We start from the raw sequence: 26,815 nt of genomic DNA, 5'->3' as shown, positions 1-26,815 counted from the left end.
GTCATTGAAGGTTTGAAGAATTGAAGAAGGAGATTACAAAACAAATCTGGAACCTAATTTTGCGATGTTTGTATCGAGCCATTAGAAGATACAGATCCAGACTATGTCGTTCAGTTAGCCCTGCACGAGTGATTAAAGCCGGTAAAACTGGAACCAGCAGCAGGAAAAAAACTCGACGAAATTAAAAAAGCTGTGTACGTGAAATGAATGTTTATATCCCTTATGTTAACGACTCCATCAAGGCCACGCAAAATGTGCTTCTACAAGACTTAGAATGCCAAGCTATCGAAAAACGTCGGATTGAATGGAACTTTATGGTTGTTGGTAGACGCTGGCAGTTCCTTGCTCTTTCTAATGCAATCTATTTGTCCTGTAGCAATCTTAGAATGTTCATAATGACAGATGGTGGTCTTATAAGTCCAACGTTATTTCGGATATTAATAGAAAATGCTCATTGCTCCAGAACCCCGTTGCTGTCATAGTTTAGGGAGGTAAATTCAAAAATGGACAAAAAAGCTTATTTTGATCGTAACAAGGTGGTGAGGTTAACGCAACGCGACTAGTATGGATACTTTTTTTTTACGTATGGACGCTGGAGCGGTAGCGCGAGGAAACACCACGCCACAGGTGTGGGATCGAATCTCGAGTCTGGCACCCTCCGGTATTACGAACGGCTGACCACCGATCTATAATATACCGTCTTTCGGTCACACAAAACTCTCTTCGGAGAGAGGCCTTGTCCCACTAGGGGATGTCGTGCCACATAAAAAAAAAAAACTCCTTTCAATACTTCTAATTTAATTTATACCATCTTTGGCATTCATGCTTCTATCATTAAGAAATTTGTGGCTAACAAACTGAAGAATCGATGCCTCGACGATTGCACCTAGTGCTAAGATGTCTAAAGTGGCCATGTAAATCCCTAAAGAGCTTTCCGTTTTTTCACTTTGAACTTAATTTGCTCAATAGATTAAAATATACAAAGAGCTGTCACTTTTTCGATAGTAATATAGGCCACGTTTGACTATGTTTTGTAAATATCAATTGAAAAAAAAAAATATTTATCATATCTTTAGATAGTAAATGAAAACATGCATGCAATCTTTACCACTTCCGCAAGTTTAAAGAAGGTTTGTTTTTTAATTCTCCAGGAAACTAAAACTTGTGGTTTACGCTCCATTTTGCGACTGACTGTAGCTTCTTTCAAATCGAGCTAGAAAAAAACTATTAGATTATGATTTGTTTCGACAAGAATGTTGAAATTGTTGTTTTCTCTCTACACCTTGTTAAAGAGTTTAAATCATGATAGAAATTCAAATTATTATATCAAATGAATTCACTATGAAACAGACCATACTATCCCAAAGAACACATTTATCTGAATCTTCATATCAAATCCAGCAATTCAGTTAAAACTCACACAACGTTCTCCAATAAAACAATGTTATCTTTTCGTTCTTGTAGTGTTTGTGATTAAATTACATTTATTTATGTAAACTCGAGTAAGATTCCTTGATCCGAGAGACTTTTTCCATATTTTTTTGTTCACTTGGATGAACTAAGAAAGAATTTGAAAGAAATTTATACCAACTATGCACGACCGTCGGCGATACTTTACCATTTTTGGAGCGATTTTTCTTCATACGATCGCTAAACGCGTTTCGCTTTATTTATGTGCGCTTTTATGGTACATGGCATTCTGTGTGTGTGTGTCTTTTTTTACAATAGTCTCTACCCTGTCGTGGGCCGAATCGCCGAAATGTCTAGCAGTCATCACATTTTATTTACAGTTTAAAAGGATTCTTTCATCCCCTCCCCCGTGTCAGGTCACGTGACGTTGATCTCCTCGTCGCTGTCATCGGTGTCGCCCGCGGAATCGTACTCGTCGTAGTACATCGCGCCCCCTCCGGACGCACCCCCAGCATTAGGGTCGGACGAGGCGCTACTGTTCGATCGTACCGATCCTCCCACAGTTCCGCTTCCCGGACTCAGTCGCATCAGAGCGGCTTCTCGATCCCGCTCACCTCCGGCCGGAGGATAGAACCCGGCCATTCCGAACTGACCCACGCCAGCACCACCCGCTCCAGCGTTGGGTGGCCGATGATCTTCAAAGTCGAACTTAAACTCTCCACCACCACCACCTCCTGCCGCGACGGCGGATGGTTTGAGCAGCTCGAATTTCGACTTGAACGTGATCAATGGCTGCGCGGTGGGTGGCTTGGGTGAGGCAGAAGGGGTCGGGGGTTGTGGTGGCGATTGCGCCTGCGTTTGCGTCTGCGGATCCGTTCCCTGCGATGGTGAAGAGGGCGGGGGCGACAGGGACGACTGGCGGTCGGTGCGGGCGTCCGAGAGGTCCGGGTTCGGATTGTTCTTGTTCGGAAGCGTCTGGTCGCGAGATCCACCGTTCGCCAGCAGCTCGCGTTCCTTCGAGTTTCGCCACTTCATGCGTCGATTCTGAAACCATATTTTTACCTGCAACATGAAGGTAAAGAGAAATGAGCACATTATTAGAATTATGCATAATCGAAAGTGTTTGCTTCAAATAGTAAAAATATGGCCGTTGTTTCAATCTTTGAAACAAACAAACGGAAGACTTGTAAATCATATTTTAAGTTTAATACTCAACCTATTTCGGTATGAATGAATCCCGGTTCATAACAAAAAAACATTTATATGAAACTCATCCACAATTTGATTTTACTAAAAGTGTGAACAAAACAACTCATAAAATTCTTTTGTTACCAGCAAACTACTAAGCAATCTTCATGTTGTTTGATAAATTGTGGCTCTTAAAAACTGCGGGGAATTCCATGTTGAAATAGTTTGAGGGGGTTAGAAAAAAGAAAAAAAAGGCATCAAACCTACAAACGTAATTGCTTTCTTGTTATTGTTAATTTTAACTTTACACTTTAAGCTATTGTATGTTTTCTTTGCATTGTTGTAATCTTTCAAGCCAATAATTTCTTTCTTTTGCTTCAAGTGCCTGCGATTCACATGCAAAAGTGTGCAAATGATTTCCCTAGTCGTAGTGCAAACTGATCAAAGGGTTTAATAATTTTAAAGCGATTTCATATGTATTGTACCACAATAAAAAATCAAAAGGTGCAAAAGAAGAAGAAAAGAATAAAACTATCGAAGAGGAAAAGGTATAACAAAAAGTATTTTCCAACAGAAAGTCATGATGTTGGCTCGATTTAAAATTTGAAGGCTATAATGTATCTTAAATTCTTCTCCTGATGTTTCCCATTACGACCTCGCTATAACATATGTACCCGATGAACATAAAAATTATATGACAATATCTTAGACAAGTATTATGGATTTCAGATCAGCCTAACTTTGGTCTCTGTTAAAGAAATTTTCAGGGTATTGGTAATGTCTTTCAGGGTATTTGTACCTCACCGCTTGAGGCCCTAGGATAGATTGATCGGCCTCTGTATGAAGACATTTAGAAATAGAGGCAGTAATAGTTTCTTCCATTAGGAATGAATTTGATTCGTTTTGATCTAAATTAACATCATTAGAAACATCATTAGAAATGTATATATAATTCAATATCTAGTAAAGGAAATCTCTCAAACAACAAAATACAAACAGTCACCCTGCAGCATTATCAAATTTCATGGCAAATTTCCTTGCTGAAAAGCAAAGGCAAGTTCGATTCCGCACAGATTGCACACTTTGTAACGGATTCGATGTTTACAATCTATCTACGATTCGGAAAGCGGCTCCACGATTCCAACGGTCGGCCACTGTTTAATGATGCTCAAGTTTCATACTCTTCGTCGATCGGAGAGCAACCATTGGGAAGATCCTTTTTCAAAATCATTTCTTATTTGTATGGTCCATTAAGTGAGTCCCAGACACACACAACAACCCTCATGGCTCGGTCTGCACTACTTCTCCCTTTCGTCGCACGTAACATCGCGTCGGCCCACCGTAATGACAATGGGAAAAATGTTCTCGACGGAAACTCAATCAAACTTGCCCTTGCCGAGCTCGTGTGGAAACTTCCTTCTCCAAACGTCGACGTTTGGGTGAAGGTTCTACAAACTCAAACTAACCATTCCACCCACGTTCATCTTCAAGGCATGGCACTTCCGTTGAGAGGTAGGCGAAAACGGAATCGCTCCCAACAAGCCATCAGGCATATATCTGGCGTTCATCGATTTTTCTTCGTTTGCCATCCTAAAAAGCTACACGTTGACAAGGACGTTGGTTTTAGTAGTGCGTTGGGTGGTGCAAGTAGTGCCACACACCAACCTGCCCGAAATAAGGGCATATTTCACTTACTTGGTGTGAAAAACGGTGAAACAAAAAAGCTTCAATGTAGCTATATCCTTGGCGCTGGCAACAAAGTTGTACAACAACCTCAACCAGCGTCGCGTAACGTTCGGCAAGGAAATGTTAGGTAAAAACGTCCGAGTAGGGAGTAGGGTGGGGTGAATTTTCAAAGTGTGAACTCACGCAGAGGGAGGTAAATTGCAATTACTCATAAACAGATCCGGATCGTTGTGCTCGCACCTTCACCATCGAACGAATCGCCGGAATCGTACAACGTTGCCCAAACAACAACAAAGATACAACCCGGCCCCCACCGGATGGTTTGCGCCGGACAAAATCCCCAACACCTCGTTTCCGGCCACAGAATAGATGAATTTTCCCGAGGGGCTACAATGTAGAGAAAAACCCCGTTCGCCACTCGAACTGCGATGGTGACGACCACGAATATCCTCCAGGGTGCAGAAGGACGCCCGGGCAAGGTTTCCGTTTGTCGTGCGACATTTTCCGGCAGCGAAGGGTGCCGCTCTCACCCCGCCACCAACTCTCCTTTCCCCTGGGACGACACTTTTCTCCGTCTGCAAACCCCGAGACCGGTGGGGTGTAAATGCGTGCGTGCCGCATATAATTCAAAGCAATACATTCCCGCCTTTTCTCGTAACTGTCACGGGCAGACACTTTCGGGTGACAATTACGTTTTCCGGCGCTTGGCCATCACCACCACCTTCAAGCAGAGGAGGAGCAGTGAAGTGGAGAGGGTGAGGGGGTCCTACGAAAGGCGAACCTTACGGGTTTCGCCGGGTCCGCTCCGGCGATAACTAATGACTGTCATCGGTCGGTGGGTTTTGGTAAGAGTATCGCATTCGGACTCTTCCTGGGAGGTTCATCCAGTCGCCTTGGAGTTGTTGTGCAGTCGGTGCAGCAGACTGCAACTAATTGCTGCACAAACTGACCGGGAGTCAGCCCCTAAGCAACGGCGCATTGAAGGATGCAGCCGGATAGCATAAATGTTGCAACTTGTGGAGCTTTTTCTCTGCGAAAGATTTTCCAATCTACAGTGGAACTAACATTACTAGAACATGTAACGAGTTGCCTAAAAGTATTATAAATGTAACCAGCTTTATACAACGATAAAAAAATTGATTAGCATATAAGATTATTTTGGGAACATTAAACATGGAATGATCTTCTTTGAAAACCAAAATAGTAATTATTTCAAATAATTTTCAAGATTAAAACGTTTTTGCATAATTGAATAATTATGTTTCACTTTCCTCTCAGATATGCTCAAAAATATCCATTGAAGAATAAAAACTACCCTGTTTCTCCAGACCTAGTCGGGTGCGATTATATTCTTGAACTAATTATTCAATTCAATTTCAATTTGTAGATTAGAATTTTAGCAATCATTCTTTCAGCAAAAGAGTTTTTGAGTCTTATTATGTTGGTTTAGCATGAATCCTTATGATTTGTTTCGTTTGAGTTTTAAAATTTAAAGTTACAAATACTTTATCCTTGCCAAAGTGCCTGTAAAAATTAGAGTTCAAAACATAATATAGTACATCAAACTTAACATAGTACAACAAATTCTGTTTTGTACGCTTAACCAAACATTTACGGTTAGGCCGTTCTTTCTGGTAAAAAAAAAACAAATAAATACATAGATGAATGAAGACACGTTATGAGGAAATCGAAAGCAGAGAGCAGAAATTCAATTTCAGTTAACTAAAGAAAGGATAACAACGAAAAACAATTACAAAAAATGATAGCCATTGGCCACCCTGTAACTTCGAAAACTAATTTTAGTTTAAACTTGTTTTAGCTGTTATTAGTAATCTGCGTCTATAAATATTAAAACAAACCAGTTTCTATTCTTTTTTTTTAGTCTATTCAGTTTGTTTAAACTTGTAAATGAATCATACTGACACATTTGAAGACTGAACAAAATTCTTTATACTATTTTCTGGCGCGAATAGCCCAGAATTTTATAAAATAACGAAGGCCTACCGAATTCTCTCTCGGTTCGACATCGCTGCGCCAAGTAATCCGTAGGGAATTTTTATCTCATACCTCACAGAATAACCTTCCCATTGCTGTTATTTTTGTTTGAAAATTGTGACGCAAAAATGAGAAACAAATTGTTCAAATTTACTGCACAAATTCGTCACGCACTCTGTATAATCTTATGTACAATTACTCATGTTGGTCTCCAAACAGAAATCGTCTTGTTAGCCACTGTCTGTAGAGATCAGTATCTACTTTTCCCCATAATAGTTTGGAAAAAGGTTCCAAAAAAATCACAAATAAAATAAAACAAACTTCGTTAATCCATTGATAAATTGTATCCACGAGGATTGAGCACATTCACATTCCCCAAAAAGTTAGGGATTCACCTGCCGCCAGTGAAAACCACACTCCCTGGGTTGGCCCTTCTCCAAATGATGTTATTAAATTACAATGCACACCTACTAAATGGCCAATTGGTTGACGCAAATTTTGCCCCTCTGATTTCACGCTATTAATCAAACGACAGTCCGTTTACAAACTTTCCCTCACACACGCCTCCACCTGGAACCTATGGAACCCGATGGTCAACCCGATGGAATTAAGCCGAACTCGTCATAAATGAAAATATTTGTTTTACCGCTCGAATGGAGCTTTGCTTCGCAGAGGAGAAATTTACAGCAGACAACGACGAAGCGATCATGCTCACGTCGTTTGACGTCGTCATTAAACCGGTGGCTTGAGTTGTCATCCGATGCGGTGGGTGTATGTTTTTCTTTCAACTCTTTGAAGAGTTTGCCCTTGTCAGTGACGCCCACCGCTTTCGACCCGGAGCTTCGGACTTGTTGAAGGTCAATGTACAGCTGAGACTGCAAAGGATACTTAAGCATTTTGTAAAATGAAAATTTCAAGTTCGGCGATCAGTTTTGAGCTCTTGATATTTTACGGCAGTAGCCAAGTCAGAACCACATTAACAACTCAATTCGAACCATTGCTTGTCTGGAAAGTCATCATACAGTGGCACATTTTCACCATCGGTTCCGGAATCCAAACTGACGGCGCGTGACGAAAAGGTAACGATCAATTATCCAGTGTCTCGATTTTCCTCCGGCCGTCAGAGACTCTACTGGAGGTGAAGTTTGATCGATGAATTTTGACACCGTTTTATGTTTTGTTTTTGCGGCCCCTTTTAATGCTTTGGTCGCACAGGGAAAAAAACAACCGAGCGGAAGGATGACATCACGTTTCTACCGAGGTTGAAAGGACGTTAAAGGGGGCACTTCTGTCATCGTCCCTGTTGCGTGCCTACCAAACCTGAATGTCCCACCAAACCTCCAGCTGTCGGCGTTTGGACCTTCTGTGGCCTCACTTTTGCGGTCTCATTTGTCATCCGACAAAGCAGTTATCAATTAAATCAGTTCCGCGTTCCAGTTTCGCTCGGGAACTGGAATTGTGTGGCAAATTCGATGTGCTTCCTGGCCCGATCCCGGTTCCTCGCGGACTGCCGCTCATCAATCACCGCTAAACGTTAGGAGTGAGTGCCCGTCAATGGGAAGACAAAAGTAACCACCCGGGTTCCCACAGTGATAATGTCAACCCGGGGGCTAAATCCACTCGAAACCGTAATCAGATAATCTCGGGAGCACTTGGCCGTTTAAGTCCCGTCCCAAGGGGAAACTCGAGACTGCATGTTCTGTGGCTTGTGCTGTTTGTGAGGCTTACTTTTACAAATAAACAAACTACATGCATACACACTCAAACACAAAGCCACCCTCCGGTTGCCTTACACGCTCAAAATACGTCGGAGTAAAAACTCTTCGGGAAAGAAATCCGGCCAACGTTAGATCGTTTAATGCCTTACGGCAATGACAAGTAAATATTTGAAATTCTCCCTCGCTCGAGGAAAAGATGCCTGCAGTGGGTGATTTTTCCCGAACGAGATTTGTTCCCCTCACCCACCCTGAAGACAGAAACGTATGTTCCCGAGGGTGGTAATCAATTGCAGCGATGCCTATCCTTCCCGGGCAGGCGTTTGTGGTTGTTTTTTATTTATGTTTCCTCGGGCATTCGGTCGTTCGGATAGGCACGTGTATCGCATATCGCACGCAACGGTCCATTAAGGACAAATTTGTTACGCTGTGAACGTGCTGCTTTGCGTGCTGAATCTCGGTGGCGGCTAATCTGTTGCCTTGGCTGATTGTTCTATTATCGAGTTATCACAAATGATGTGGAAGATTGCCTAAATATCCTGCAGGAATACATCAAATCGCAGAAAACCAATTTCTAACCGTGCGTTGCAGAAATGTGTCACATTCTTATGTAGACGAACAAAACGTTTGTTTTCAAAGGAATGTCTTGATGTTATTAACCACACCTTGAAATGAAAATAATGTTGAGAGCAAATTTTTAAATCAAGTTTAGGACAACTAAATAAGGAAAAAGTGTTGTTTGAATTTGTTTAAATTTAAAGTTTTCTTGAAATTAATAATACGACAAAATGAGTGAATTGAAAAAAGAATTGGTCCATTCACGTGTTCCTAGATATAACATCAATGATGACACTTAATCAAACTACTCTTAATTTTCGTGTTGAGTGGAATTGGATTTAGCCAGATCCGGATTAAGCAACTTCTCAGTATTTCATTTTGTAACTTCACTAGCTTTGGAATTGAAATATATATTTCCAAGCATTCAATCAATTGAATAGGTTAAAAGATCAATATTATTTGTTTCCAAAATGCTAGTAGACTTAACTAATCAATGTGGTCATTGGCACAAAGATGGTTCTTTGACTTTGTGATATCACATGACAAATAGCAATTTATCTTTGTTGTATTTAATATTCAATTTTCCCATCACTCCAGTGAAGCTTCTTTTCTTACCTACACAAGCTTGTGAAAAACAAACAACAATACTCCGTTATTGAATTATGAACAACACAACCAGTTTTCGTTATAAAAACGCCTTTAATTACATCCAGTTTCAGAGCACCTTCATCATTCAACCAAGATTTAGAGCCTTAGATTTAGAGATCCAGGGTAAATAATAACAAATAAAATAATCAGCAACCACTTTTACCCTCATCGTGTTATTTCAATTGAGAAATTAATGAACGATTAATTTTCGTGCTATTCGTGCGGCCGATTGCTCCGAGGAAATTAATAGAGTACGGTAAGGTGGAGAAAAGAAAATTCATGAATTTATTGAAATTTCCCTTCCGCCAAACCAGTTGAAGCCCCCGACAGTTCGAAAAACATTGGCCATAAGAAGCAGAAAAAGTCACACAAACGCCAGGACCAGGGTCGGCCTCTTTCTTACGGCATCGGAATCATTTCACGGATCATGATCATCAATGAGATTACTTCCCTTCCCCTCCCCGCCAACTCCTACCGACCAGTGTGGTGCACGAAGCGCGTGGGAGATAAGGGGGAGGTGGAAAATATTCATTACGTTTCCACCGATAACAATCGGATTAAATCAATTTCCAGCTTCTCGCAATGAACCTTCCACGAACGTCGAGGATACGTGAATCCTCCGGTGTTCCTTTTCCAACTTCATATTCTTTATCCAGGTCTCTCTCTCTCTCTCTCTCTCTCCCTCCGTTGCTCTGTACCGTTCGTTCCTCTCGTGCCTCTAGCAATTTGTGCATGTCCAAAGGACGATGTTATGAACAAGCAAAAAATAATCATCAAAGTTGGAAAAATGTCATCCGCAGACTTGGAGAAAAGTTCGAGAGCACATACAGCAGTCGTGCGTGTGTATGTGTGCACCGGAAGCACGAGAATGTGCCATTCGCTTACGTGTGTTTGTGTGGGAAATAAAAAGAAAAATCGGGTTTTTCCTTCTCAACCCGAAGTAGGAAATAATCGCTTCTTTATTTGTCATGTTGTACACTCGTGATTGTTTTCTCTCGAGGCATTTCGCATCGCTTTTCCGGCGACCCCCGATTTGCCCCGAGGGGCGAACCGGGCGAACTGGGCGGGTGATGGTGTTTTTCAATCTAGTTTTTCCATCGACTGCCGCACAAGCAGCTTGTGCATGAAGTTAATGGCTTTTGGTTTTCTGGTCGTTTTCCGGTCGAGTGCATCGGGATTATGGAGCAGATTATCACGATTCGGCGCCGTTTCTTCGGGGGGAAAAACAAGCAAGAAAGTGGATGCGACTAGGGAAAAATAAAACACTGAGAGCAGAACAGATTTCGTCCCTTTTCCCGGCGCCGTGGAGGACGAAAGAGGTAAGGCCACAACCGCGCACAGATGTGCCGGAGGATGGATATTGTGGTTTCAGCAATTGAATCATTAATCACTGTTTGAACCTTTGCGAACTATGGCATGTTACGGACATTTTAAATTTAGGAAAAGTTTCCAGCACTCAAGAAAAAATTGACTAAAAATGGCTTTTAAACGGTTTTCTGCTATAGACATTGTAGCACTTGGCGTGTTTTATTAACAACCTGGTAAAGCCTTGTTGTCATGAACAGCATCATTTATTTTTCAATTCCATTTTTGATGCTTTATATTTATTCGCTCTAATATAATTAATTACATTAATTACGCTTTAAGAAAAGCGCCAAGCATTTTGAAAAAATGGTTTTATTTTATTTTCGCGATGTATATACAATTTTCAAATCAACCTTCTTTTTTTTAGTTTCCAGACGGAAAATGAATGCTCATAATTGTTGTAACTACAGTAAAAAATTAAACTCAACATAGAAAACGAGAATAATTTTTAACATGTAATGAAAAAACAAATTTGTACGTTCCAACTGGGTTTCAAAGAATAAATTAACTTGACTGCATCAACCATAAGTTATTTGAAGTTTACAACGAAAATGAATAAAAATAAAATCATGTTGTGAAAAGCACATTTCGAATTTTCATGAAGCATATTTTAAAAACTCTTTTGATGGCTATGATCAATCACAAAGGAGATCGAACTAAATATGAATTAACAGAATCCTTTTTAACCTTTGCATAGCCTTTTATAAAGAACGGCTTGGAAAATATTTCCGTTCATACATCGATACCTCTTAACCTTAAGTGGAAAATCGGAATCCTCAACAAGACACCGCTCCAGCACACAGCATGGAGGAACTACACTCAGGAGTCAACAGCCATGATCTACCCTGGTGGTGGTAAATCGTCTGCTGGTGGGGACATGATTCACCGTTTTTCCCGATGGCGTCTGCGCACTTGCGTCCGTGTGGAAATGGAACGAAAACCGCTTCAATCTGCTCACGCGCTCCCCCACTTTTCACTGTGTGGTTAGTCGCAAGACTTTCTCCACTCTTTTTTTCTTGCCAGGAAAAAACCCAAGCTAGAGCAGAGAGCACATAAGACCGGACCAATTCTCTGCCATCTTGCTTTCCCTGCAACACACAAGCCGAGAAAAATGGAGCACGGTCGAACGGAAAATTCTATGTTCACTATTGCAACCCCGGCAGGGCGGAGCTACCGAGTTGTGGGAGTGTGTGAGTGCACGAGAGGACACGTATATTTCTATTCATCTCATCCCATTGCCATTTCGGGAGAAATCAAAGGCTTCCAGGGACCGTTTCGATATCGATAAAATATCAACTAATCGCCAGGTGACGTTGATGGTCGTAATGCCGGTATTGGTTTAATCGGTGGCTCATTGTCATCGCGCACAAATGTGGAACCCGCCAAATGAGCGTTTCGACAACGAGGGATGAATAAATCATTACGCTTGTGCCCGATAAGAATAACGGTCCTACCTGAGAGTCCTTGAGGCCCAACCGTTCCGCGAGCTTCTTGCGGTCCGGTTTGCTGATGTACTTCTGCAGCTGAAACCGCTTTTCCAAGCCCTTCCGCTGCGAGTCTATTAGCGTGGGAAAGGAAAACAAATGTTACTGGCCAGTCGTATGGGGTTTGAAATTCTTTCACCGACGCCCACTTACCAGAGAAAACGGCCCTCCGCATCATCCCCCGGCGTGGTTTCCCTCGGGTGGAGTGAGCCCACGGAAAACCTTGGCCCGGCGGGAGCGGAAAAACCTGCGGTCCACCTGGAAAGCGACGAAGGAAACGGCTGGTTAATTAAAAGACCCTGGAGTACCATCCCCACCCGTCCACCTACCCGGCATGTAGGGATTCCGGCAGTGCGCCAGCAGCGAATGCAGGTGCGGGTGGTTGAGGCTGTGGTGCAGGAAGGGCGTTGGCCGGCTCGGAAGTGGTTTCGCTATGATTTTATTATCTCTCGGCTGCAGGGCGGCCACCGCCGCCGCCATCCGCCCGTCGTCCTGCAGCTCCGGACTGTTGGGCAGACTTCCGGACTCGCTGGTGCTGTTGCTGCTGCTCTGGTTGTGGTGGTGGTGTTGGTGCTGGTGCCCGGGGTGGCCGTTGGGGCTTGCGCTGTTGTGTGAGCCACCGTTCACCTGGGCAAGATGTTGCTGCTGCTGCTGCTGCTGTTGTTGTTGCTGGGGTGACAACGGATGATGGGAAGCGGGTGGTCCTTGCTGCTGCTGAGGATGGGGATGATGATGATGCTGATGGTGAGGGTGTTGCGGATGATGCGGATGGTGTGGATGAGCGGCTAGGAAGGCCGGGTTCGCTAAGTGGTTCTGTTGGATCAGGTTCTGCTGAATGTAAGGCCAAAGGTGCTGTGGTTGAATAAATTCTGCAAAAAGAAATAGAACACCCAGGAAAGATGAAAGATACCGTGTTTTTTTGTATTTTCCTACTCCCCGAATGGAACAATCTGGAATAGATCCAAACGGTTCAAGAGCAAGCAAACTTTCAAACCTATTTCGGAAGGCCACAAACCACGGAGACGAAAAACGACCTCCGACAATAGAGCGCCTAATAATCTTAAACAGGTTTTTAATCCGTCTAAACCGTGGGGATTCCATCGACAAGCTGCTGCCTATTTTTTTTCAATCTCCCAGGAAACCCCACACAGCGAAGGTCGCATATAGACTCGCATCGTATCGTACTCTACTTCACCTCTAATTTCATTTACGACCTGCACGAGAAGTACTTCCCGCAAGGAACGCTCGGCTAGCAAATGGCTGGGAGTTTCCAAAGCAACCCCTCGCCTATTTTATGACACCAACCTCCCTAGAGAGGACCGCGATAACGGCTGGCGGCACAAAGTTTTCACATAAAAACTTCCACGTTAACACCTTGTCGTGGGACGCGCTAAAATGTGCGGAAGTGACTCCGGAGTGTCCCCGGGGTTCCACGGTTGCGCCGAGATCGTCAACACGAACCTAACGTTCACGGGCGTACGTCTTGAAAGGGTTTGACAAAAACTGGCATCCGAAGAACTTCAACTCAGGAGTCGGTTTCATATGCGGAACATTTTAAGGAAGCGACCGTTCTGAGGGTCTTCCCGCTCGTGTGTGTTCCGTGATTATGAATTTGATATCCTCATATCTTTGAGCCTTTATCAGCTCACTTGCAAACAACAGGATGCCAACACGTCACTTCCAACCTGACTTTCGGATGGATCGGGAGGGTTGTTTTGTTCGTAAACATTCTAATCATCGTCTTCCCGTTCGCAACCCTTCTGCCAACACACCAACACTCCCAACCCACCAATCTCACCACCTGCCAAAAACCGGATGAAACTGTTTGCCTGCGAGCCTAACCATGCGAGTCCTTCTTGTTGGCGCCAGTTTACGCTAAATTTCCAACCGAACCAATTTATACCTCAACCTACCACGCACACGTCAGCCCGACATTTTCCTATGTGGCGATCGTGGTGGGTCCTTTTGCTTCCAAACGGTGTGCTAACCCTCGGCCGTTTGACTGACGGCTGCCAGTTCCGGAGCGGATGATTTGTTGAAATGTAAAACACACACCACTCGGTTAGGAACTTTCTCTCCCAACGTTGGATGAAAACAATATCCCGTGTGTTTCTGAAATTTCCCGACGGGCTTCGGTTGTGGGAGCCATTTTCGAGCGCCGTAATGCAGCTCCAATTCGAGGGCAGATATTTCCCAAACGAACGCTATTAGAAGAAGTCGGTGGCGGTGCTTCGATGCTGTAAACCAGGGGTCGACAAAGTCCGGTCCGTGAGCCAAATCCGGGCCACCAGCTTCATACAAAAAACCCATCTCAATTCTTACCGGATTTTTTCAGGATGTCAGGTTTGGTTTTTTTTCCTCAAATGAAGATTAAAATTGTTGAACGAGTTATTAAATACCAAGCAACTTTCTCTTATACTTTTTGTTAGACTTTTTCTATCACACTTGTATTATTGATCGTTCTTGAATTTCCCAACATTGTGAGTCTAGTAAAAAATCAAACAGCAATAATACGTTTACTTTGCATCAAAAATAGCTACATTCAAGGAACACAATTGTCAAAACCAGTACGATCTAAAATGAGGCTCGCAATATTGAAAATTTATCGAAGCTGAGTTATTTTAGTTGCTCAGAGAATAAGTCAGTAATGCTAAGCTTATTTAAAATAATTTGTATACCGTATTAACTTCAAGTGCAATTTAAAAAATCATTTCACTCTACAATAAACCAAAATTTTTATGTTGATTTAAATTCAACAAAAATAAGTATTAAATTGTTTAAATAAGTTTAATGATAAAATTTCAAATATTTTGGCTTATTTCACTTTTTTAAGTAACTTTACTAGTTAAAAAGTTGATCATCGGTTCAAATCGGTTCGATATTACGTTGAAAACATTAAATCATCTTTTAATATATCTGACCCGCACTTTTGGAACCTCATAAACCATCTGGGCCTTTTTGGAAAACGTGTGCCGACCTCTGCTGTAAACCGATCCTCGATGGCGTTCGAACAAAGCGTTTAGTTGGGTGTGTTTCATCTACCTTGGGGAAATTTAAATATAGGTTGATTTAATATAATTTCCTAGAAATGCCAGAAGCTTGACGTGCAGTTCATTTAGCGACGAGTTGCATTTTGATGTGGCGATACCATTTTCGTGGAAATGTAAATTTATTTTACGCTGCTCGCTGACGAAAGGCATGAGCGTTTGATTAACAGGCGAGGTAAAGGATCAGCAATAACAAACCCAACGGAATAGTTCCAACAACAATACAGTCAAGCGAGCGGAACGTCATGAAACTTGATGGCAATCGAGAGACAGAGTGGAAGTACAGGAGCATCCGGAGAGTTTCCGGTCGGGTTCCACGGTTTACTTCATCGTCTACCACAAACGCTGATAATGATGATGATGATGATGAAGCCGATCGTCCCTGTTTTGCGTCCTCAATTTTCCATCATTTCCGTCCTAATCTTTAACAAAAACAAAAGGAGGATCCTGCGGCTATGCGGATGGAACTTTGATGGCTTTCCGTTCGCTGGTAGTTCACCCAGCTCAATAACATCCAAGCTCTACCGAGAGTAAGAGACCCGGAACCAGCACTGGCAGGCTGTAAAAACATTGGATTATAATCATGTTTAAATTATTGTCTCTCGCCCCGTAGTTCGATGCGTTGTTGCACTCGCACGCCGGGTATCCTTAACTGGTGCTTCGCAGGGGATCGACATTACTCGAGCCAGCGGCCAGGACATCCAGGAGCGCACCAGGAACCATAGCGCTTTGTGGCCTTCCCACAGCGGGATTCACCCGTCAGCATGGGATGCTTTTTTAACGCACCCGGGTATTGCTGTTGTTATTGTGTGCCATTTAAAACATGGCTTGGGTCGGTTGGAAGCATGATTGGAAACAGTGTCGGGACCCTTCAACGGGATGCAGCAGGGGCGGCGGCATTCTGCACGCTTCGGTTCGATCGATGAGCCCCTCCGCGCTGGTCTTCAATCAATGTCCTCACCGCTGCACACGGTGGGATTTGCCACCAGTTTCCCACCTCCTTTTTATTGCTCATTTTTCGTACGATTTAACGATTATTGTTGTTTTGCGCGCGGGGTCTTTCTTATTTTTATTGTATGCCCTGTTTTTTTCATGCTCCGGCTGATTTACGCTATGGGCTTTTAAGGATCAAACGGGTATTAAGTTGAGCGTGTGGCCTACAGAGCAAAATGTGTGCAAGACAATGCTGCATATCCCTCGAGGTTGGAAGATAAAGTCCACAGCCTGTTAACATGCTTCCGAAGCTGTTTATTGTCGAGGTCAGATTAGCGATAAAGAAACAGTTTAACGAGAGTTTGATGGAGTGTCTCGAAAAACAGATTTAGTGATTTATTTATAGGTGACCATTGCAAAAAATGGAAATTTGGCCAATTTTCACTACAATTATTGCAATGTTTTAGAAATTTCTAACCCGCTTGATTTAAAGATTTACAAATAAGTTTTATGTTTACGAAAGGTGAGGCAACGTGCAGTATGTAAGCAAAACAAATGTGTAAGTTGCTGCCTGTTAAAGCTTTGTGCTCAAACTCCATCATTTTGAGTCTAGATAATTTTTCATAACGACAAAACACTAGCACACAAAATTTGTTCTGACAAGTTTAGTTATTAAGCAAACAATAAGATAAATAAGTTAAAACAGAGTAATTGAAATATTCTTCAACTGGTCAATATCTGTTTAAAGCTGCGAAAACAAAATAAAAAGTCAATACATAAATATCACATAGGTCATGGAGCTAGGTCAATACATTATTTTTGTGCCACATTTTAAAACTATTTAAACATAGTCTTCATTAAAATTCAAGTTGTATAGTTGAAGAGTTGTGAAAAGCTAGGCTACCAACGACATAAAAGAACCTTAACAAACCGCACGACTTCATGTCATCTTGGTTTCACAGTCCAACATATTCAAAAGAATTTTAGGCTTAGATACATCATATGATCATTGCTGTGCTCCTTTTTCCCACAAACTGCTAGGAAAAAACATGTTCTAGAAGAGACGAACATGCTTTACAATGGGCCGTTTGCCAACAATCAACTGGACACGTACTTCACAAGCATAATTAATAAGCAATTCATTCAGCCCATCACTCTAAGTGTTGTCGCCAACGGTTAACCACGAGCTGTATCAAACTCAACCCAACCACCTTCGCTCTGCAAACCCGTTCCTCCGCCAAAACACGGGAATAATGTTGAGGATCCATGCTCCAGCATCGGTGACAGATTTTTTTTATTGTTTCGTATTATTCTTCTCATCCCGCTACCTCCGAAACATGTAGTGCAATAACAAATTACACAGAATAATTTATATGCATCGCATCGCGACAAAACAACAACACGCTTCGTCGGGCTCCGAAACCGCCCATTATGTGCGACCCACATCGAGGGATGCCGGCGGGGGCGCCGAAAAAGCCTACGGAATCGAGTGGAGTAGCATGTACAATTTCGTTCTTTTATGTCAGGTTTGAAACCGCTTCCCAGAACATCATGCCAACAGGGATACGACACGTTTTCGAGCTCTATCGCTTGTTTTTCTTTTCTGCTCGAGTTGGAGAGGTCCCAAAACATTCAAATGCCAACGCGAATGCGAGATACTCAACGGCAGATGGGTAGGAAAGGTTTCATAATTATGTCAAAACCCCATTCAGAGCCATCGCGAACAATTTTCACCACTTGTGGCGGTTCCGTCCGTTGAGGTTGGAAAAAAATCATCAAATCAAACAGATAAGTGCGAATTGATGTAAAAGTTGAAACGAAATAAAAACACCAAGGAAGTTTCTAATAAAAATATACTATTGTTTTTTTACTGCCTACGTTTAAATTGTTTCCACCAACTATTGAAAGCTGCTCAACTGAGCAAAACAAAACACTTGTGCTTGTTTTAAATATCATCACAAAACGCTTGACATAGCTAACGTTGGATTGGACAAAAACGGACCTTAAAGGGGTTGCTGTGGGATGTATCGGTAATAATTTTCACAACAACCATTTTCCCGAACTCCTTCCGATCCGCCTCCAATTGGTGGTTGAAATTTACATGATATGTTTTTTCCACAATTTTCACCATCCCGTTGTCTAGTGTTTCATCCGCCTGGCATACAATGTTATAAATATTCATTACAATCACGGTGCTCGATGAAACCCTTCTTTTTCCCTCCCTTTATCCAACCTCATGATGCTTTTTACCCTGTGTCTTTTTATCACTATCAACACTATCGCGGAGGGGATCCAATGGAAGTGAGCAAATTTTTCACCGCTTTTTTGTCGATGCATGAAAACCGCAACATCGGACACGTCCAGCAATGAGGTGGACGAATCGGTCGGTTTGAGGTTGTCCGCGCGCTCGAGGTTCTGCGTTACATAAATTGAATAATTTAAATCATCCCACTCACACGCACATCCGTGGTGTACCGCACGTTTAAATCAAACCACGCTTGGTTTTTGGTTCCATTCGAGCATGTGGACGATTTACAGCGATTTAAAAGTTGCTGCTTTAAGCTCCCTACCCAGCGTCGTTATTGTTCTTTTCAAGGCTTCCAAGTACTGACAATATTTCAGCACATCCGAGGGCCGATTATCAGTTCGTTCTTTAAGCACGTTAACTTAGTTATCCCGAAACTTTCCAGCAACGCACGACGACCTTCTGGAAGAAAGTAAACTTTTCCCATTCACTATCCGCCGTACTTTTAAAAGCTAGATAGAAATATCGATTTATTTTAGCCGGAGTTTCGTGACCGAAAGTCATTTCCCCGCCACGTACTCCGCCGTTGGTTCTCGTAATCGAGTGACAGAAACGATGATCATAACCATAACCGGCCGACGGTAACTTTTGCGCTTAAATCCAGACTCCCAGCGAATCGAGTCGAAAGTCGATATCTTCTGTCTTCCAGAACAAACACACACAAACACGCACACGCGCAAACCGAAAATAGCCTATTGTCACGAAAACAAACACACACACACACATGTGCCCCACAAGGGAGAGAAGAAAACCCTCCCCATCCCAGCCCGGAGGAAACATATGTTCGTCCTAAATTGAGTTAAACGAGGAAAACACTTAGCACGTAAACTGTACCAGATTTTGACTGCACAAAATTTGCTCGTCCGATTTCTTTCCCATCCCCGACTTTCGGGTACGTGTTGTCGGTTTCGGGGAGGATATTATTTGCTCGTCCCGCTTCCCGCGCACCGGATGTTTCCTCCGGCCCCAAGCGCCCGGTTTGTGCGAAAAACCTCCACCCGAGGCCATTGTTTGCCCGTGCAGACTCCCAAATCTGTCGAAGTCGAAGGGAAAGCGAATGTGCTCGGAAAAAATCTCCACCTTCCAAGGCCTACCAACTGGCGCGGGAAGCACGTACGGAGGCGAGGCGAAGATTTCCACCACCCGTCCCCAATCCCCTTCCTGCGAGTCTGAAACCCACCCGGTTGACGTCGCCATCGAGGGTGGAAAATAATATAATTTGCGTCAGCTGGCGGCTCACTTAGAGGATCATCTGACTCTCCGTTCAGGGGGCCCATCGAGAAAGTTGAGTTGTCGATGAAATTGGCATCGTGTTCGGTGAGAAGGAACTCCTCCACCCCCAACGCCCGACCGAGGGTGTTCTTTGGCGTGAAATGTGAACCCCGGGAACCTCATCTCGACGCGTCTGGGCCGAGAGCTCGTTAGCAGCACGAACATGTTCATACGCCTGCTGGGACCGTTCCGTCGGTTCCTTAAATACCGTCCCAAATGCAGGCGGCAATGGTCCTTCTTAGTCCTAAACTAACGCCCGCTCTTTCGCTCGGGGCAGAGTTTTACTTTTTCTGCACGAAGAAACCAACGCGGTGCAGTTTCGGGCCGAAAAGTTCTTGCACCAGAAGGTCACAATTTCGGACGAAGCCATTTTGCGGTCATCGGCTCGCATCGGTAGATGTGTTTATAATTTCATGTGCATCCTCAAACGACACGCGTAACTACGATGGGTCGCTTCCGGAAACATCGAGTTCAACATACGAACGGTGGTACGATGCTTCCGGAAGCCGTTCCTAAGGACACACGTGTAACAGACTTCCGTTGTTCGTAGGAAAAAGTGCTCTTTTCCAGAAACTCCCCCAACGGTGGGGAAGTACGATGGTAAGAAGGAACGTTTTGCTGCCTAAACTGATACCAAACGAGCCTTTTCCTTCCGACGGAGGACGACGGAATATCGATCCATTGATTCCTGGTCTAATGTCACCGCCAGACGTCGATAATCATAAACGAGCGCATAAGAATCCCATCGACTGCCGTTTTTCCTCCTTGTTTTGCGGAGAACTTTCCATCGCTCAACCGCTCCGGACGGTACTTGGGCCGTTGATGGGGAAAAATTCGACCAGCCCAAAACCGAACCTGCATCCGGTCCCGTGGGTGGTGGTGGTGGGCTGGTGCGAATGAAAACCTCGAAAAGTTGTCACCTCAACACTCTCACCGCCGGTACAAGCTTGGCGATGGAAATCAAAGCGATATAAATTAGCTTTTTCGCCTGCCCCCACCCACCTGCCTCTTCCGCCGGCAAAGTGGTGCCAAATCAAAGTGCCATTTTTAATAGCCTTCGGCAAGGAAATTAATGCTCTACCGGGGCGTAATGATGGCGACCGGAGGGTTTTGCTTCCGGTCTTGCACCGGAAGCCATTCCCCGCTTCATCACAGCACGAGGAGGAGAATAAGTGTGGTATAAATTATCGATAGCACATAATCAATTTCTCAGATCGGAGGACTTTTTTTCCTCAACCAACGAGCCTTTCCGGTCAGAGGCTGTGGTTTTCTTGTCGTTGTTGTTACGTTTGCCAATTTTACCATATTTTTTTTGTTTCTGCAATGGCTTCTTGATGAACCTTTCGTGATTGATTATGTTCGATGCATAGAGGTTAAATAACTGGGAAGACTATACAAATATTATTGTGTACAGTATTATAAAAGATTAGAATTATTAGTTTTGTTCAAAATATCGCCATCTGTTCAGATTTTTGTTATGTAATCAAAATCTTGATATATCTTAATATATTTATAAGTGGGATCAAGACTAGTGGAAGAAAACATCCACAGAACTGAACACTGAATATAAATAGTTCATATGTCTGATTGAAAGGATTAAATTGTGTAAACTACTTAGAAATCTTATATTTAGAATCACAAAAATCTCGGGGCTCATTACATATAATGTATCATACCTTGGTATAACGTATATATTACGGATAACGTAATATATTACGTATTACATCTATAAGGTTTTTTGTTACGGTATAGTAAAAAAAGGAAATAAGTAAATCAATGAATACGTCGCACTTGTAAAACGTACGGATGAAAACATATCTCTCCATTTTTAAATGAAAATCCATTAAAAATCATCTATCAGTTGTGCTAGTTAGTGTCTAATTTTATGTACGGACTATTGTGACGATGATTTGTGATAGAAAACTCGTACTCAGATGTGAGGCACCAGATCAAATTGCGTTTTGTTAATAGGCAAATGAAGAAAGTGAAAAAGTGTATGAATGTAGACAATAAATTGATACATTTGTATGTATTTTCACTTGCACACTCACTTGAACAGATATTATTCTGATTGACGAAGCTTTGAAGTAATCTTAAACCAAATTTTGAAGTATATTTCAACGATGCCTTCATGCCATTTTAAAATAAACACTTTTAGAATAAATTATGACTCACCATGAATGGCATTACTTAAGTTTTGTCTTCTCTTTTAATTAAACTAATGTACAGAAGAATGACTAATTTACTACCACTAACATACCCCCAGCTGAGCATTGATTTTCTCACGATAGAATGGTGTCATATCACCGACAAGATGTACCGTCTGCTAACAAAACTTCCTGCTTCTACAAAAATTTGCGTCAATCATGACGAATGGGGTTTTTGTCTGCCAACATCGGTGTTTGTCACTTGCACTTCAGCGCAAACTTGCTCCAAACAGCTGAAATGTTGTCAATGGCGGTGGGTCAGATTGTTCTCATCCGCAAACAAGGAGACGATGTGCGGGGCAATGAGTACGAACCTCATCAAATTAAACAAACCACCGACCGCCATCATCAGGCAGTGTCCGGCAGATCGTCATCGCCGAGTTGTTGTGTTGTGCCTGCGAGGAAACGCTGGAAACCACGCATCGACTGATTATCGACTGGACGGCAGTGTTCATCTATTTGTATAAATGAGGTGTTAATTGCATATAAATTATTCCTGCACCACGTGAGCGCCTCGGTCTGCCGTATGCGGATGCATACAAACCCACCAGTCGCCTCACTGTGTTTCCACCGAAGAGGACAGCCCAAAGAGAGGCTTGTCCATTTGTCGATGATAAACTGCATCGTGCCCGTCCCGGTGTCGTGGAGCTGGGCATGCAAGATGTGCACAAGTAGTGCAGCACGAAATGAGCAACGTAGCGAGCGTAATTGCAACGATGCAACCGGTGGATGTGGGCGCTTTTCGAGTGGACGCCCAAGTGGATGGAAGAAAAGTGCATCATCCGAGGGAAAGCGGGAATCATGCAGGCAACATTCCGAGTGGGTGTGTGTGTGTGTGGATGCATGTGTACAGCACTTGTTCGACTACCTTACACGCGTATCCGTTGGTGTTACGTTCTCGCTTGGACACTCGGCTGAGGAATGGGAAAGGACATCCTTCTTTTGTGTGCATTTGACCGCAAAGCGTCGGCACGAGGACGAGAGCGATATCAGATCATAATAATTACGCACGCCAATCGGATAATGGGATTGGCTGTGCGTCCCCATACCACAAAATGCGCCGCAGGATGTGGCTGTGTTTGACCGGGCTTTCGATACGTATTTTCCGACGGACATTCTCTCTCCACCAGTGACGAACGTTGATTGTTTTGTGTCACTGGTCGTGATCGAAATACGATGGATATTTTGCATTTTGCCGATACGTCACTGCCGAAAGGTTAAAATTTAGCCTCCCGGCAAGTATTTTAGTTTCAAATGTTTGACAGTTTGTAGCAACATGTCTACGCAGTGTCTTTGACGTGCCGGAGAAGTTTAATAATTTTAAAATATATTTTTGGATGGGAAATTCTATTAAAGGTGTAGTTACCTAACCCAATATAGCACAAATTAGAACAACTTGATTATCTGTTATATAGTTTTAGATTTTTTAATGCATGGTATTTTGTGCGCACTAAAAACTCGACCAATAGTGAACCATCGATTCTGAAACTTTCCACTCATTAAGTTTAAGAACTACAGATGTTGTTGTCGATTTGTTTGATCACTATTTTTCATAAAATCATCTAAATTGTACAATTGAAACTCAGTTTTAGCAACACAAACAAAACAAGCATGTGCTCATATGCCAAGGTGCATCCATCATTGTTACAAACATTTCATAGTGGCGCTGGAAACTAAAAAGAATTCTTAGGAATTACTCGTAAAACCTATGGCCAAAACCCCTAAAATTTACTCTTTATTTCCTGCTGCTTATTACAGAGTGTACACTTAGTGCTTGTAACAGAGTAAAATGGGCGGTTTTCCCGCTTTACACCTATTTTAAACTTTTCCTACATCTAATCTCGTTCCAGGTTCCTTTAACAGGTGCTGTTAGAGTAAAGAGTCAAAACCATAATTTTTTTCTCAATCCCTTCTTTACCGAGCATCGCCGGAGTGTTAGGCTAATTAATTATACTTTTTTATTAGTCACCCATAATTATTGTTTGCGTTACTTGTTATCTGTTGATACAGCGATTTAACCAAATAATAAAGAAATGAGCTCTTTGGTACAACGCAAAATGTTCAACCAACCGAAATTGTTTATTGCAGCATTTAGCTTTATTTTAAAGATTTGGATTATTTCTTCATGAGTTATTTGGCTCCAGTTTTAATAAACCATAATAAATGCGGTAAATACAAGTGGCATGTTTTTTAATACTTTACACAATAATGAGAGGGTAAAGTACTGAATACACACAGCAGAGTATTACTGTTGCGGCTCTTAGATTTTCATTATCACGTTCACACAACTACCATCTGCATAAGAGGTTCTATTTATGTCAAATACGAGGGTTGCCTTTTAAGTTTCGGGATTTGGAAAAACTGGTGATGCAATCTGTTAATTAATAATTTTATCGTAAAGTTTGATGTTTTTGAAGTTATCCGTTCTCAGAACGTTTTGACATACAAACGCTATGTGTGTTGTTAAAAAAATGTTTAAAGTTTCAATCGACAGGAGTCCTTTTTGAGAGATCTTCGCTTCTTCAGGTGTTGAAAAACGTTGACCTCTCAGTTTATTTTGTTACGTCCGGGAATTAAAAGAAGTCTTTTGGTGCTAGATCCAGGACTATATGGCAGACATGAGTCAAATCGATGTTTTGAGTACTCAAAAATGCAGTTGTTTGAGCCGATGTGTGAGAGCTCGCATTGTCGTGGTGACGGGTGATCCGTCGACGGCGGTTGAATTTCTTGATTTCTTGGAACACAACTGGCAAACAAATTGTTGTGTACTACTCAGAATAGACTGTTCTGCGTTGTTGTAGAGGTTTGGTTGCGATATATCCCGTTTTTCCGAAAAAACATGCGACCATTTGCTTAGAAGTGCTTCGTGCGCGAACAACTTTGGTTGGATTCGGCTCATCTTGAAACACCCATACAGTTGATTGCAGTTAAGTTACGGGCTCATTCGCGTAAATCCACGACTCATCACCTGTCACGATATTAAAGACGAGTTTTGAAGCACCGCAATCGTACTTTTCGAGCATTTATTCCAACCAATCGACACGAGTCTTTTTCTGAGAGATTGACAAATTGTGTGAAATCCAACACCAGCAAATTTTTTTTACAGTTAAGTGTTCATGCAATATTAAGTATATGCTGGTCCCAGTAATACCTAAGGTTGTCTCTATCTCACAAAAAGTAACATGACGATCTTGCAATATCCGTTCACGCACAGCATCAATTGTTTTCGGAACGACAACTGATTTTGGACGACCTTCACGAAATGCATCTTGGAGTGAACTCCGACCACGATTTAATTCTCCAAACCATCGATAAATACTGATCATTGATGGAGCTTCATCACCAAAAGTTGAATTAAGTTCATTCATGCACTACTGCTGTGTCAATTCACGTCGAAAGCTGCAAAAAATAATCGCACGAAAATGTCCACGACCAAATTGTACAATTCGGGGGACATTGACACTTTTAACATTTTTTTAACAACACAAATAGCGCTCGTATGTCAAAACGTTCTGAGTACGTATATCCTCAAAAACTTCAAACTTTACGATAAAATTGTTAGTTGGTAGATTGCATCACCAGTTTTTCCAAATCCCGAAACTTAAAAGGCAACCCTCGTAAAACCAATTCTTGTTTTCGTTAAAATTTCCTTTCTTTTCCTCCCCTATTTCCTTTTCCTGCCCCAATTTGCATATGTTTATGTAGCTCTATTTATGTTATACTTGTGTTAATTTTAAACTGTGTTTAAATAGCCCCATAGGTGAAACATGTTAACAATAAACATTGAATAATTTATTGTATATCTCTAGAAATATTTACACTTTAAAAGTAGATTCAATATGAATTTTTTAAATAATTTTTCATTTTTTTCGTAAGAATCAGCTTGTTTTTAAATGCTGCTGCTCCTCAGATTTTGATAGCCAGGCATTTGTACAAAAACGTGCATCTTTTATACGGAATAAGCGAATGATTTCAATACTGAAGAACCGAAATGTAAACACGGTTAATTTTAAATCTCGAAGAAGCATTCTTTGAAGAATTTGGTGGTTTTTAAAGATGTAAATGTTTTTTAGATACCCTATTTCGGAATACCGTATTGTTATACCATCTCACCAGTTGTTTGGTTTTCCATTAGTTTTGGTATTACTATAAGTTTAAAGCAGTTTAAAGCAGATTACCCCCAACACTGCAGCGAGCAACGGAACTTACCATTTCTAACTTTAACGCACTCCTTCTTATCGCCCAAGATGGCGGAGACGCTAAACTTCAGCACCGGCTTGGCGGTCTCCTTCAGGATCGTCTGCTTGCCGGGCGTGACGTACTGGCCGAAGCCACACTTTTCGCACTTGAACTCAAACTCGCCGCCCGCCTCACCCGCTCCCCCCGACTCGGACGCACTCTCGCTTTTGGTGTTGTTATTATTGTTATTGCTTTCCCCATCCGCTGGTCGTTTCTCGGGCCCGCTTTTCGCCACGGCTCCGGGACTACTCCGGCCGGCGCTGGGATTTAGCTCCGCCTGGCAGTGGCCACACTTAGCGCAGCAGAAGTCCATCTGGTCCAACGAGCCACCCTCGTCGGCCCGTGGACTCCGGAAGGGCGCCGGGCGGCCCAGGATCGTGACGCCGTTGGTCGGAGGCGGTCCGACCGGCAGCTCGTCGTCCGAGTACGCCGCGTGGCCGTGGTGCTGCTGGTGATGGTGATGGTGCATCAGATGGTGATGATGGTGATGCAGATGCAGATGATCGTTCGCCGGATGGTGATGGAGCAGATGATGGTGATGATGGTGGTGGTGCAGCCCGTGGTAGCTCTTGGGCGAATCGCACAGGCCGACCGTGTCTTTGGGCTCCTCGAACTCGTCGCTATCGGAAACGGACGCCAGCGAGCTATCGCCGGCCACGGTTCCTGGTGGAACTCCGACGGGGCTGGCCGCCTGCTCGCTCATGGCGTCCTTATCCTGCAGGATGCTGTCCACCATGAATGCCGTCGACATGGCCGTGGACAT

General features: G+C 42.8%; 1 protein-coding gene across 1 annotated transcript; it reads right to left on the bottom strand.

Annotated features, from left to right (window-relative positions):
- Window positions 1–1,827: 1,827 nt before the first annotated feature.
- Window positions 1,828–26,815, bottom strand: LOC131281771 (homeobox protein Hmx). The gene is made up of 5 exons (XM_058311121.1): window positions 26,023–26,815; window positions 12,379–12,918; window positions 12,203–12,307; window positions 12,020–12,123; window positions 1,828–2,472 (listed from the first exon to the last, which is right to left on the bottom strand). The coding sequence occupies exons 1-5, from the start codon at window positions 26,813–26,815 to the stop codon at window positions 1,828–1,830; spliced, it is 2,187 nt and encodes a 728-aa protein (XP_058167104.1).

Source organism: Anopheles ziemanni, chromosome 2 (genome assembly GCF_943734765.1).
Source record: "Anopheles ziemanni chromosome 2, idAnoZiCoDA_A2_x.2, whole genome shotgun sequence".
NCBI classification, from domain to species: domain Eukaryota; kingdom Metazoa; phylum Arthropoda; class Insecta; order Diptera; family Culicidae; genus Anopheles; species Anopheles ziemanni.
This window is presented reverse-complemented; position numbering and strand designations above follow the sequence as displayed.

Coding starts and splice junctions, on each gene's coding strand:
- LOC131281771 (XM_058311121.1), bottom strand. CDS start 26,815: ATGTCCACGGCCATGTCGACGGCATTCATGGTGGACAGCATCCTGCAG. Junction 12,308..12,378: donor CCGGAATCCCTACATGCCGG/GTAGGTGGACGG, acceptor GTCGCTTTCCAG/GTGGACCGCAGGTTTTTCCG. Junction 12,124..12,202: donor GCGGAGGGCCGTTTTCTCTG/GTAAGTGGGCGT, acceptor CCACGCTAATAG/ACTCGCAGCGGAAGGGCTTG.